This window comes from Cynara cardunculus (genome assembly GCF_001531365.2).
Source record: "Cynara cardunculus var. scolymus isolate 2C chromosome LG 17, CcrdV1, whole genome shotgun sequence".
NCBI classification, from domain to species: domain Eukaryota; kingdom Viridiplantae; phylum Streptophyta; class Magnoliopsida; order Asterales; family Asteraceae; genus Cynara; species Cynara cardunculus.
In genome coordinates, this window is record NC_037544.1 from 32,294,790 (window position 1) to 32,306,355 (window position 11,566).

At 35.3% G+C, this 11,566-nt stretch overlaps 1 protein-coding gene across 4 annotated transcripts; it reads right to left on the reverse strand.

Annotated features, from left to right (window-relative positions):
* Positions 1-542: 542 nt before the first annotated feature.
* Positions 543-10,565, reverse strand: LOC112500242 (ethanolamine-phosphate cytidylyltransferase-like). 4 transcript variants are annotated; one of them, XM_025103639.1, is made up of 10 exons: positions 10,348-10,565; positions 9,340-9,781; positions 8,527-8,762; positions 8,165-8,337; positions 4,541-4,612; positions 2,847-2,914; positions 2,626-2,746; positions 1,469-1,534; positions 1,266-1,388; positions 543-996 (listed from the first exon to the last, which is right to left on the reverse strand). In XM_025103639.1, exons 2-10 carry the CDS (start codon positions 9,693-9,695, stop codon positions 925-927), a joined length of 1,287 nt encoding a protein of 428 aa, XP_024959407.1. In that variant the 5' UTR covers positions 9,696-9,781; positions 10,348-10,565; the 3' UTR covers positions 543-924. The 4 variants fall into 4 exon arrangements, with proteins under 4 accessions (XP_024959407.1, XP_024959404.1, XP_024959408.1 ...); XM_025103636.1 differs by having other exon boundaries at positions 9,340-9,756; positions 10,348-10,523; XM_025103640.1 differs by having other exon boundaries at positions 9,340-9,756; positions 10,226-10,517.
* Positions 10,566-11,566: the final 1,001 nt, after the last annotated feature.

An 11,566-nucleotide genomic window follows, 5' to 3' on the forward strand; every position in this document is an offset into this window, starting at 1 on the left:
TTGAGAAATCGAAGCAGTAAACGGGTTCAGGTTTGAGAAAACATGTTCGTAGATGAGAAAACCGACCTTTGATCGATGAAAGCAAGCAGTATGCAACGATGAAAGCAAGCAGAAAGCGTTCGAAGATCGATGAAAGAAGCAGTATGCAACGATGAAAGCAAGTGTTCAAGCAACGATGAAAGAAAGCAGCGACTAGGGTTTAAAAGAGGAATGAGGATATTTATGTCATTAAAACACTTTTTGATATAATGGAGTTCAATTCCATCATATTTACTAAGGAACGGTGAATTCCTCAAATCTTCGAAATTTAATTTCATTCCATGAGCAACCAAACGTTAGAATGAAATTTGGTCAACAGAATTAACCATTTCAATTCCATCCGATTCTGACGAACCAAAGGCCCTCTAAGGTTCTTGTTTAAGAACTTGAAGAAAATAAGGTTCTTATAAAAACTCTCTACAATGGTAATTCAAATATTCCTATTTCATTTTTTGCTAATAATAATCTTGCATTTCCTAAAAATAAGTAGGGTACACATTAAATCAAGAATGATTGAAGATAACTGTACTTTTTAAGTGCTGAATTTACATCTCATAGTAAGAAAAGAAACACAAAACTGATTTACAGAAGAAAAAAAAGATGAAAGGTGATTAGTGATGTGTTCATATATATATATATATATATGATCACTACCATCTTACTCACTGAATCTATGTCTGAATTTGAATTTGTTGAGGTTTTTACAATAAAAATTACAAAACAAAAAGGTATCATCATCAAAGAAGGCTGCACCAAAACATTCTGACTAGAGCTACTTTCTTTTCTTTTCTTTTTCTTCTACATCAAAGTATAGGCTGATCACAATGTTGGCATCCATCTCCAATCTAAAACCATGATGGACCAAACCCTAATCCCTCCCTCCTTTTAATCTCCCGATATATATTTTCTCCCTTCGTAAAACTTCTTCTCGCTAGCTTCCTTCTTCGCATTCCGCTTCTGCAAAAGTTACGCTAAATTCAGTCCCAATTTCCAACATTTTCGTTAACAAAGCAACAGTGATCCCTCGAGAATAGCTCAACAAGTAACACCTTGGGTCTCACTGGTTAGACTAACCCCTATGGACCACTGAAGGTTTGACCCGTTGTTAACTTCATAACCCTTGGGATCAGTTGAAATGGGCGCAAGTTGGCTTGTACACCCACTGTTGTCCCATGAGACGTGTTTGTTACAACTTGCAAAGTGAGAGAATTTAAAATATAAGGTACCTCATAGATTTCATGATTAGCCTTTATTCGTTGAGCTACGGAGGTGGTGGTGATGTTTTTTGGACTCTCGAGCATTCTGAAGATACCCATGCTTTTAGGGACTGAATATGGATCTAGCTCGCCCTGTAGTAATGGGAAGTGTGGGTGTGTTAGTGTATTGGACTCGGGAACGTAAGGATGTGAACCAAAGGTGTGTAACTTACGTTGAGAGAGGACTTGCTCTCGGAAACTGTTCCGTGCACAACCAATGAGATGTCGAAAGTTGTAATCTGGTCATGTCAACGAATTTGTAGTAGTAAGATAGATACACAATCATAGACACAACACACTGATATCTAGGTATACAACTTTAAATGAGATTTTAATTAAATTCACGAACTTCTGATGAGTATAAAGCCATGTTTCTTTTAATAGGTCAGAAGGTCATGAATTTAATTAAAATCTCATATAATGTTATATACCAAAATGACCACAGCACATATATATCAATAGCTACATACAACATTCGCATGATAAAGTACTCCATATCATGAAAATAGCAAAATATTCACAAAAAACATTCTCTTTACTCCTCGGAGGCGACATGGGTTATTTAGGCGGCCTTCTTGCGTTATAAATAGGCACCCTTTTGTTAGACAGTGGTTGCTTAAATCTATCTGGAGTTTATGCATTTAAAACAAGATCTGCCAGAAGACCATTCTCCTAAATGAACCCATTGGAACAGAGGGTAAAGTCTATATACATCTTACGGTACCCTCCCTAGATTCTACACCATGTGGGATTTTTAGTTTGGTTATAAGTGAATAATTTTCTAAACTATATGCAAAAGTTTAGTAATGAAATTTTCATGGGATGGGGGAAAACAAAGATAAGAGACCACACAAATATAATCCCTTCATCCCATGAAAATTACAATATTTTCCTTTTCGAAACATCCAAAAGAACTTGCAATTGTTCCTTTGCACAAAGTTTTAACATTGAAATTACATATATGCCCATTTATCATCTTTACAAATAAACGTATGGCATTGGCACGAGACGGTGAGATTCCTCTATTATGTCTAATATTGAGGAGTACCTGCATATAGTCGAAAAACATCCTTGAACTATGTGTCAAATTAAACAAAGATCTAGCGAAACTATATAAATACTTGTGGCAATAGTTTCTTCTCTTTTTGGGGTACATACACCCCCTACAGGCACGTATCCCACCTCCGAGTTGGTTTAAACTATATAAGAACTTATGACACTAGTTTCTTTATTTTCTTTGTTCTGGTCTATTTCTCTTGGTGAAATAAACAGTTGTTCCATGATTAGTTCATCACACTTAAAACAGAAGGAAACAAGTGATGTGACATACCATGTCCTTTGTGATCTCCCAAGGAGCACCGATGATGACTTCATCCACATACCGACAGGCCAAAACACCAAGACTGCGTTCATGCAGATGCATAAGGGGGAAATGAGCCCCACGCTGTTCGCTGCATCAAACACAAACTTGTTATTTCCAGTAATTCCTTCAATTAATCACCAATAAGGAATGAGAACAACAATGTGTAACATTCAATAAATCATATTTACCTCACAATTTGATCGGTATAAATACCCACAAGAAGAAAATCCCCAAGTTGTCGAGCACTCTTCAAAATCTAAATACATAAAAAAATTACGTCTAATTAACAATCATTGTCAATGCCGGTGAAAGTAGCTATTATCGAAACCCACGAGGTGAGGTGAGGACGTTAAGATTTGCATAATTCAAGATTACCAAGAGAAATAGAACCATAAGTCAAACAATGGCCATGTTTGACAACCATAAGCTGCTTATTTTTTGAGCTTATTGAAAGAGCTCTGTTTGGTAGGCCATAAACTTATAAGCTAGCTTTTAGAAAAGATACTTCAGATAGATTTCAGTAAGCTTCAAGGGGCTTTTTTCACTTTTTCCAAGCTCTGCCCCTTGTATGTTAGAATTGATTTTTATAGATCATTTTACTGCTAGTTTTTACTAACCGTAATTAGTCTAACAGCTAGTTTGCCAAAAGTGTTCCCTCTGCCCCATAAAAAAGGAATAACTTTTGATTTTAGGGTAAAATAGTATTTTTCCAATTAATGGAGGTAGTACCACATTCTGCACATATCCTTTGTATCTTCTAACTATGCCTAGTTACTTTTATTAGTGACCACTGCACTCATACTTCAATATTTAATTTACACAGTTATTCCATCCTTTCTGTTTCGTATTAATGGCCTTTTAGTTTCGTATTGTCCTTGCTAAACTAATCATCTTTATAACATGTACAATGCTTAGTGGTACCGCATCAGAAACAACGTTAAGAGATGGAGAAAACGAAACCTGGAAATAATCATCTATAACTAGGGAGAAGATAGAGGAAGCTTTACGTAAGTTGTAGATCATTTGATTAGCTAGAATGTGTAGTATCTAACCACATGGGGTTCATGAAAAAGATGTGAATGGACTCGAGTTAACCAGCAAATGAACATAAATACATACCCGACAACCAATGGCCCCACATAACAGCTTCACTACTCACGATGTGGGATACTACAATTTCACTGCTTAGCTTCTCTAAACATCATCTCTATGCAAAAACAATACACGAACCTTCCATTTGCATTGTAAGCATCCCCAAGATACCAAACTAAGCCTTAGTTTCCCGAAACTGTGGCCCAAACTTGCACTGATCACCTCAAATAAATAATACCCATATTAAGCAGCAGGCAACTTATGGGAACCTATCTTCTTTTCGTATATAGGAGTTTGGAATGTTTTAAAATGAGAAGGTTATAGAGGAAAATGTTAAAAGGGGATGCCTAAATTTGACAAAATTTAGAAACTAAATGGTTTTAATCCATTTATTTAAATGAATGCTACAACAAGAAATGAGTGCTTTGTGTTTATACTGATCATTAACATTTCCTCTTTAACTATTGATTTAGGCATAGTGAGTGGTAAAAATGCAAAACTTCTGACATCTAGCATCTATAACACATTTGTAGCATCGAAAACTCATCTAAATACATAACCAAAAGCTGTAGCAGATGAAATCATGAAAAGATCCCACAGTTTTATGCAACTATCATAATGGGCATGGGCAGAATTGTTATTGGGGCGATATAGAAGTGGCAGGTGCTTTTCAATGATATGATGATGAAAAACTGCTGATCACATCATAAGGTGGTAAAGGAAAGTTAAAAAACAATCAAAATTTAGTTAAAGGACAAACAACACCAAAATATCCAACATAGTCACATACCTCGACATGCCCAGCATGAAAAAGATCAAATGCTCCATCAATGTACACCACACGTGCATTTGGTCCAGGCCCCTAAAAATAAAGTAAACAACATTTTTCTTAGAATATATCTTCAAGTTGGTAAGGGCGGGAATGGGTAAAATGGAACAGCAAAACTAAATCTACTGCCTTGAAGCCACCCCTCATAACTTGAACAGGGCAATCACCAAAAGAGAATAAAAACCCAAATAAAACCAAATGAACCCAGTAAATCCCACGCGAGATAGGGTCTGGAGAGGGTAAGATGTACTTAGACCTTACCTCTACCCGAGGAGTAGAGAGGCTTTTTCCATGACGACCCACGATTTGCAGAACAAATAGATATAACAAGTGATTAAGGTATAGGTGAGTCCCCAAAAGAGGATGTGCACTTGAAATCTCTTGCAAATAGTTCCGATTTATTATACAGGAGAAGCAGCTCTCAAGGAACAAATTAATAAATGAGGCTCATCACAGAATATTGTTGATGCCGTTGTGGAAAACTATAATGCAAGATGGACTTTAAGAGGAGATGCAAGACGGTTTAAGAAAGGAAGGATTTGGAAAAAGCAAGAAAGGAACTTGTTTTCTAGGGCTTCATAGTATCCCTTTGGTGGGACGCAAAACCCCCTGGATGAGAATCCTAAGAAATCCTGAGGTTCAAAGAGTGATTGCCCACAAATCCCAACTTCCTATCTTAACTTTCCAATTTCTTGCCCTGAATTACCCAGCATCAATTGTTGTTCACTCAATGAGCCATCAAAGTAACATTTCGATCTCAATATGGTTGTCCAAAATAGCTGTTTAGGCTTTGTTCTCACTAGAAAAGAGATTGACTATTGGGACTGAGCTGAGACATATTCATACAGGAAGAGTGCAATTTGCTCTAACCTTATGTGCCACACAAGGGAATCATGGGAGAGGGCTGTTATGCATAGATTTAAAGTTAGGATGTCAGAAAATCGATGTGGTTCAATGCCAACAACTATTTGTGGATTAGAAGACTCATAGAAACATATTAAGTCACATATAATGGATTTGAATATGTTTATCAATCTAGAAAATACATACAATTTGATGTCAATGACAATGACCAGGCAAAACTCTTGAAAAGGAAGAATTGCCTATAATGCATAGTCATATTAACTTGGTTTAACATATACACCATGGCATAGAAACAAGCATGAAAGCAAGTGCTAGTGAAACAAACGTTTAGCCTATTATTACTGAATCAGTTTTGAATCCTCGACTTTTTGCTTTAGTTATAGATGAGTTTGGGCATACAATACAATATGCCATGGTGTTCTTTTAACTAATGATATCATGTTGATTAATATTCTAGGTAATGTGCCCATGCAAAGTTTGAGGCATGGTGAAACAAATATTGGCATCTTAAAGGTTTTACATCAAGTTGTGGCCTAAAAACAAAATACATAGTGCAACTTCAGTGGTACTGATGGAGATGCAAGAGTAAGATTTCCTAACACGTAGTTAAAAAATACATCTTTAGTTAGTTCAGTAGTTTCATTCCTTCTACTAAGCTTTTAATGTCTTTGCATGTTTTTCGTTTTTGTTATCAATTATTTGTTCTTGTTACTTTTTTCTCAACTCCCCTAAACTCTTTTTCTTTCTTTTATTTCGTTTGCCTTCCTTTCTTTCAAAATTCAGCCAAAATGTTGAAACATCTTTTTCTCACAAAATCTTTTACCATAACTCTTTTTTAGATCCTCATAGAAACAGTCTCTCTACTCTTTAGGGTAGAGGTAAGGCTTGCGTACATCCTACTCTCCATAGACCCTTCTTCGTATGAGATTTACTAGGTTCGTTTGTTTTGATGTAGCAGGAATGAGAAAGAAAATTGTGTAGCCACAAATTAGAGGATAGTCCATATGTAAGGATGAACCTCAACTGATAGAGGAGAAACTGAGATAACACCATCTCCAATGGTCTGGCGATTTCGTATAAATCTTTGAATTCATGCATTTGAAAAAGAGACTTGGACTAAGAAGAGGACGCCAGGAGAAGTAGAAGACAGCTGGCATTAACATGGGTAGGTAGTGTAGTGTAGATTTGAGTTAGTGGATTACACCAAATAAAATTACCTTACCCAGGAGTATCATACTGCGTAGACAAATGGTAGTCATGCTTCAAACCTAGGATTCCCTCTTCATACTTTCTATCAGGGATTCATTTTTAGTTCACTCCAACTAGTTCAAGATAAAAGACTCGTTAATTTTGATGTGTTTGAAATTATATAATAGCTGTGTAGCACAAATCTGCAGTACTGGTGTTTGCAGTAAAAAAAATCAGCATGATTATCCGCCTTAAACTATCAAACATTGTACACTATATCTGGTGCCTCTGCTTCTACCTCCATGTCGAATCCCCATATCAGGTGCTTTTGGGCTGCTCATACCAAACTGTTGACCATGGATTCATAGGGATAAGAGATGGGGATAGACAAGTAGAAAATTTAGTCCCTTTATTCAAAGAAAACGTGATAACAGTTTACAATTTGCAAAATGAAAACAGAGAGTAAAATGAAATAAAAATGAGCTTTATGATTGTAAAAAAGAAAATAAGGTGATCGACAACTTATTTTATTTTATACTTTGAACTGATATCTATACACATACACTAGTTAAAAAGTAAAAAAATGATAAAGACTTAAGTTTTAGTGTTTATTTTTCTTATATATCTAATTAATAAATCAAAAAATAAGTTTAAATTCCATTGATTTGGTCTTATCAGTGTGTGTATATATATTCATATACACATAAATGCACCAACAGATTCAGTTTTTATCTAATATTTCCGGTATCATGTATCATGCACCCTTCTCCTTATACCCATATCCTTCCAACATAATGCAGTCCCCAAGTGAATACTCCAAATAGCCTCAGCAGAGCTTATTCTAGAGCATATAAAATCCGTGCCACCAGTCTCTATCGGTCTTCAATTAACTAGTTTCCTATGGATGTCACCTAGCTCTAAAATATATCCTTACAAATATCATGAGTAACAAGTACAGCAGTTTATTCCAATTATATCCTATCAAATTCCATAACTTCTATTATTTCAGCTACAATATTAAAAAGCTATATTTCCTTAAGGTTTACAAGTGAATATGCGCATCAACTACATGGCTTCCCTTCATGTTTGAACGCAAGAGTTGTCATCATAAATTGGATCTACAGCAAAAACGCACACTTATATATGCATATCATCTCATGTTTTCTGAACATGGTTGGCAATGAGTGTATTGCAATAGCTATATAAATCCAATGATCATAAGACCTATCACACTTGACTTTTATTTGGGTAAGCTACGACCTACGGGAACACATTGAATGTTCGTATCAACTGAATAGTTGTGCCAACTATAAAATGGTGATGCTTGTTTCAGATGGGAATTTGAACCATCCTCTTGTCCTTTCTCCGAAGTGAATCTTTAACATTCTAAATACTTGGCTATATATTAAATGATGATCTAAATTCATACAGTTTCCACTGAAGGTATATGAACATGAATAACAAGCGTACAGTAAGCAAAAGAACAAGCACTAATTGAGCTTGAGACTTGAATAATGGAAGGGAATACGGTACCTTGGCATTTGAAAATTGCACAATTCTCCTTGATGTAGGCAGAAAATTAGAAGCATGTTTAGATTTTAATAGATTTTCCACACTTTTGTTCATTTCAACAGGTTTTCCATTCTGTGATGATTCCTTTGGAACTTGACATACTTCCTTATCGTCCATTGAAGCCAGTATTCTTCCTGCGTGATAAGTGAAGATGTTGCACTCAATGAAAAACTTTTACAAGAAACGTGCAAACACACATTGAATGAATTCAAAATCCAATCATCAATCAAGAAACGGGATTTCCATAAAAAGGAAGGCATTAAAATCCTCCCCTTTTTTACTAATTAAATTTTGCTGAATGCAGTATGAGTTAGTTGCAGTACCTACAATGTCTGTGCTGGAGACGCCCTCCGTGCGTTTGATCTGCTTGTAGCGACCAACTTTCTTTGCGAGGGCATATGCATCACTTCCATCAGGAAGTAGGCAAGGATCATCACCATGTATAATATAATCAATCTTATGCTCATTAAAGAGACGGTTCATAAAATCTTCAGTAATGGCATACGGTGCATTAGCAATGACTTCATCCACCCACTTCAATCCACTAACGAGAGCCAGCCTAGAAAGAATTAACATTAAATTATAAGTAAATGAATTATCGAAATCAAAAGACCTAAGAATGTGCGTGTGGGAGATTTACAATGAGATGAAGTATCTTTATTTGGGAAGAGGGATGTTGAATTTAACTCCATATTCCCCTCCAATTTTACCTCCCAAGAAAGAAAAATTTCGAGGAAAAGGAAATTCTAGTCCAAAACCCAGATTGACCAAGATAAACATCCTATCAAACAAATTTAAACTTGTATACCCCTCTAAACGCGCAACCACTATAAAAACCGCTTTCCCATCCACATAATCCAGCACATACCACTCGGAGGCAGGGTCCAGTGAGGGTCGGATGTATGCAAACCTTCCTTTACAACAAAGGGTAAAGCGGTGTTTTCGTGAAGACCCCTGGTTTGCAAAAAGGTGTGTACAAAAATTCCCATCCACAGAAAATATAGACATTAATCCTAAACATATGGATGACCTCCTAGTTTATGGATAGTTTAATAGATCCTTACATTAGTAATGAGTTCGGCATTTCAATATAATGGCAAGAAAGTATATATACATGTCAAAGAAAGGGTATATACCTCTCTTCCATAGATAAAACAGGCGGGCCCTTGTTCGTTACGATTTCCTCATCACTTACAAGTCCGACCACCAACTCATCACCCAAAGCTTTAGCTTGCCTCAAAGCATTAGCATGCCCATAATGCATGAGATCAAAACACCCATCCATGTAAACCCTAATCCGTTTCTTTCCTCCTTTTTTCTTCTGTAGATTTCTTAAGTAAGGTAACATATATGGCAAAGTAGGAAACCCCATTATACCACCAAAATAACTCGTCGATAAACCAAGCAATGCAGCTGTTAGCATAATGCCACCAAATAGATGTGGGTAGTAGCATACCCCATCCCAAGTGGAATTATTGCTCTCATATTCCATATTGGCTCGCTGCTAGGGCCTCTGAAGCCCTCTTTTAATGCAGTAAGAGGAGACACAAACCCTGCAAAATGAAGGAATCACCAAAACTACACAAGAAAATGAAATCAAATAAATGAATTGCTTAAATCCATCAAATAACACTCATTTTAGCCATGTTAAAGTGTGATCCCGATATCTAGAAGACGGAATTAATCAGAAATTTAAGCAAACAGCTGGCGTCCACCAATTTTTCCCAACACCACCCAAAAGAAACATCAATTGAACTCGAATTCAAGCAGCATTTCTCACACCGAGAAAGAAGCAAACGCATCAGAAGAAGGGGAATTCACCATATTGGTATTAAAGACATTCAAACACATCCAAATGTTCAAGATATGAACTTTTTTGTAAGATGAGTGGAAATCTAAATGAGCCGAAAAATCCCACACGAATATCTATTAAAATAAACCAAATATCATGCAAAGCGAAGAGCAGATAACAAAAATCAGAGAAACAACTACCCAATTACGATCTGAAAATGTTTGAATTACCACAAATGATCTAAAGATTAAAGAAACGAAGTTTTCCTTTTCGCTGAGATGAGATGAGATGAATCAAAAGGAGAGAGGTGGTCGCGTTACATTTGGTCAGATCGAATCTGATGAATGATTACCTCTTGTGTTGGAATTCGTGTCTCCTTGCGCTCTTTCTCTCTCTATCTCTCTGTTCTTTTCTCTGCTAGTGGGATTGAAGGATCAATTGAAAAGGCGCACGAAAGAAAGGGTCCCCTTTGATAGATACCACGGACACGGAGTGTAAAGGGTAGGTATCAATTCCCTTCTCTCCCCCACATTTTCAAACCAAAACTTGTAAACTAAGAAAAACTTGGATATCGAAGTCAGGAAACCAAAGATCATCTTGGACATACGGAAAATATGCGACTTTGTTTATTCAATTGTTTATTGTATTCTTCGTCTTATGTTGGACCAATCGTTTCTTTAATTTTGTTAACATCAATTAAAATATGTCAAATAAATAAAATTAAACTCATAGGGTGTTCGAGATTGCTTATTTGAAACAACTTATGTTTATCTATAAAAGTCTTTATCAACTTATTATAAGTTAAAATGGTTTAACTTATTCAAAAACTTTTTATTACCGTTTTGGCACCGGTATAAGTTGTTTATCCAAACACTCAAAAGTGTTTATTACTGGTGTCATATCGAAATAAGTCAATAAGTTTTTTTTATAAGCAATTTCAAACACTCCCTAAATTTTATTTTATTTTTATTTTTAAATTTTGTTTGAAGGATTAAGAATCTGATATTTGATGTTTGGGAAAACTTGTAGTCCAGATTGAAGGAGTTTGAGATCAATCATCAATAATTGAATTGGTTAGAAGCAGGGGCGGATCTAAAAATTTTATAGTTGAGGGCACACTTAGGGTGTAGAAAAGAATTTACTTTTGTTCATATTATGTAGCAACTATTCTTATTATATTCATATTATGTTCAAAAATGTTATACAGTCCAAGTTCATATATATATGTCAATTTTTGTTCGTATTTGACACAATAGTTTATATATATATATATGTGTGTGTGTGTGTGTGTGTGTGTGTTCATATAGTTCTTACATTAACAAAAATAAATTAATAAAAATAATGAGATTTTTTGATTTTGTAACTCCCAATTAATGATATGAGAGTTACATAAAAAAAATTACCTAAATACCATTTTCCACTTTGTTCACATATGTTATTTGAAATTGTAAATTTGAAAATTTAATTTTTTATCATGATTAATCATAACTCTTTATTGTAAGAACCAATGGCCAAGATTAGTTAACAAAGTTAACACAATAAATCTTGATTAATATTTGAACCAACCTATA

What these genes read in the sequence shown, in the direction of transcription:
- LOC112500242 (XM_025103639.1), bottom strand. Translation starts at nt 9,695, where the DNA reads ATGGAATATGAGAGCAATAATTCCACTTGGGATGGGGTATGCTACTAC. An exon ending in TTCATGCTGGGCATGTCGAG is followed by an intron (nt 2,915 to 4,540) that starts GTATGTGACTAT and finishes TTATGTATTTAG; the next exon opens with ATTTTGAAGAGTGCTCGACA. An exon ending in GGGAGATCACAAAGGACATG is followed by an intron (nt 1,535 to 2,625) that starts GTATGTCACATC and finishes TGACATGACCAG; the next exon opens with ATTACAACTTTCGACATCTC.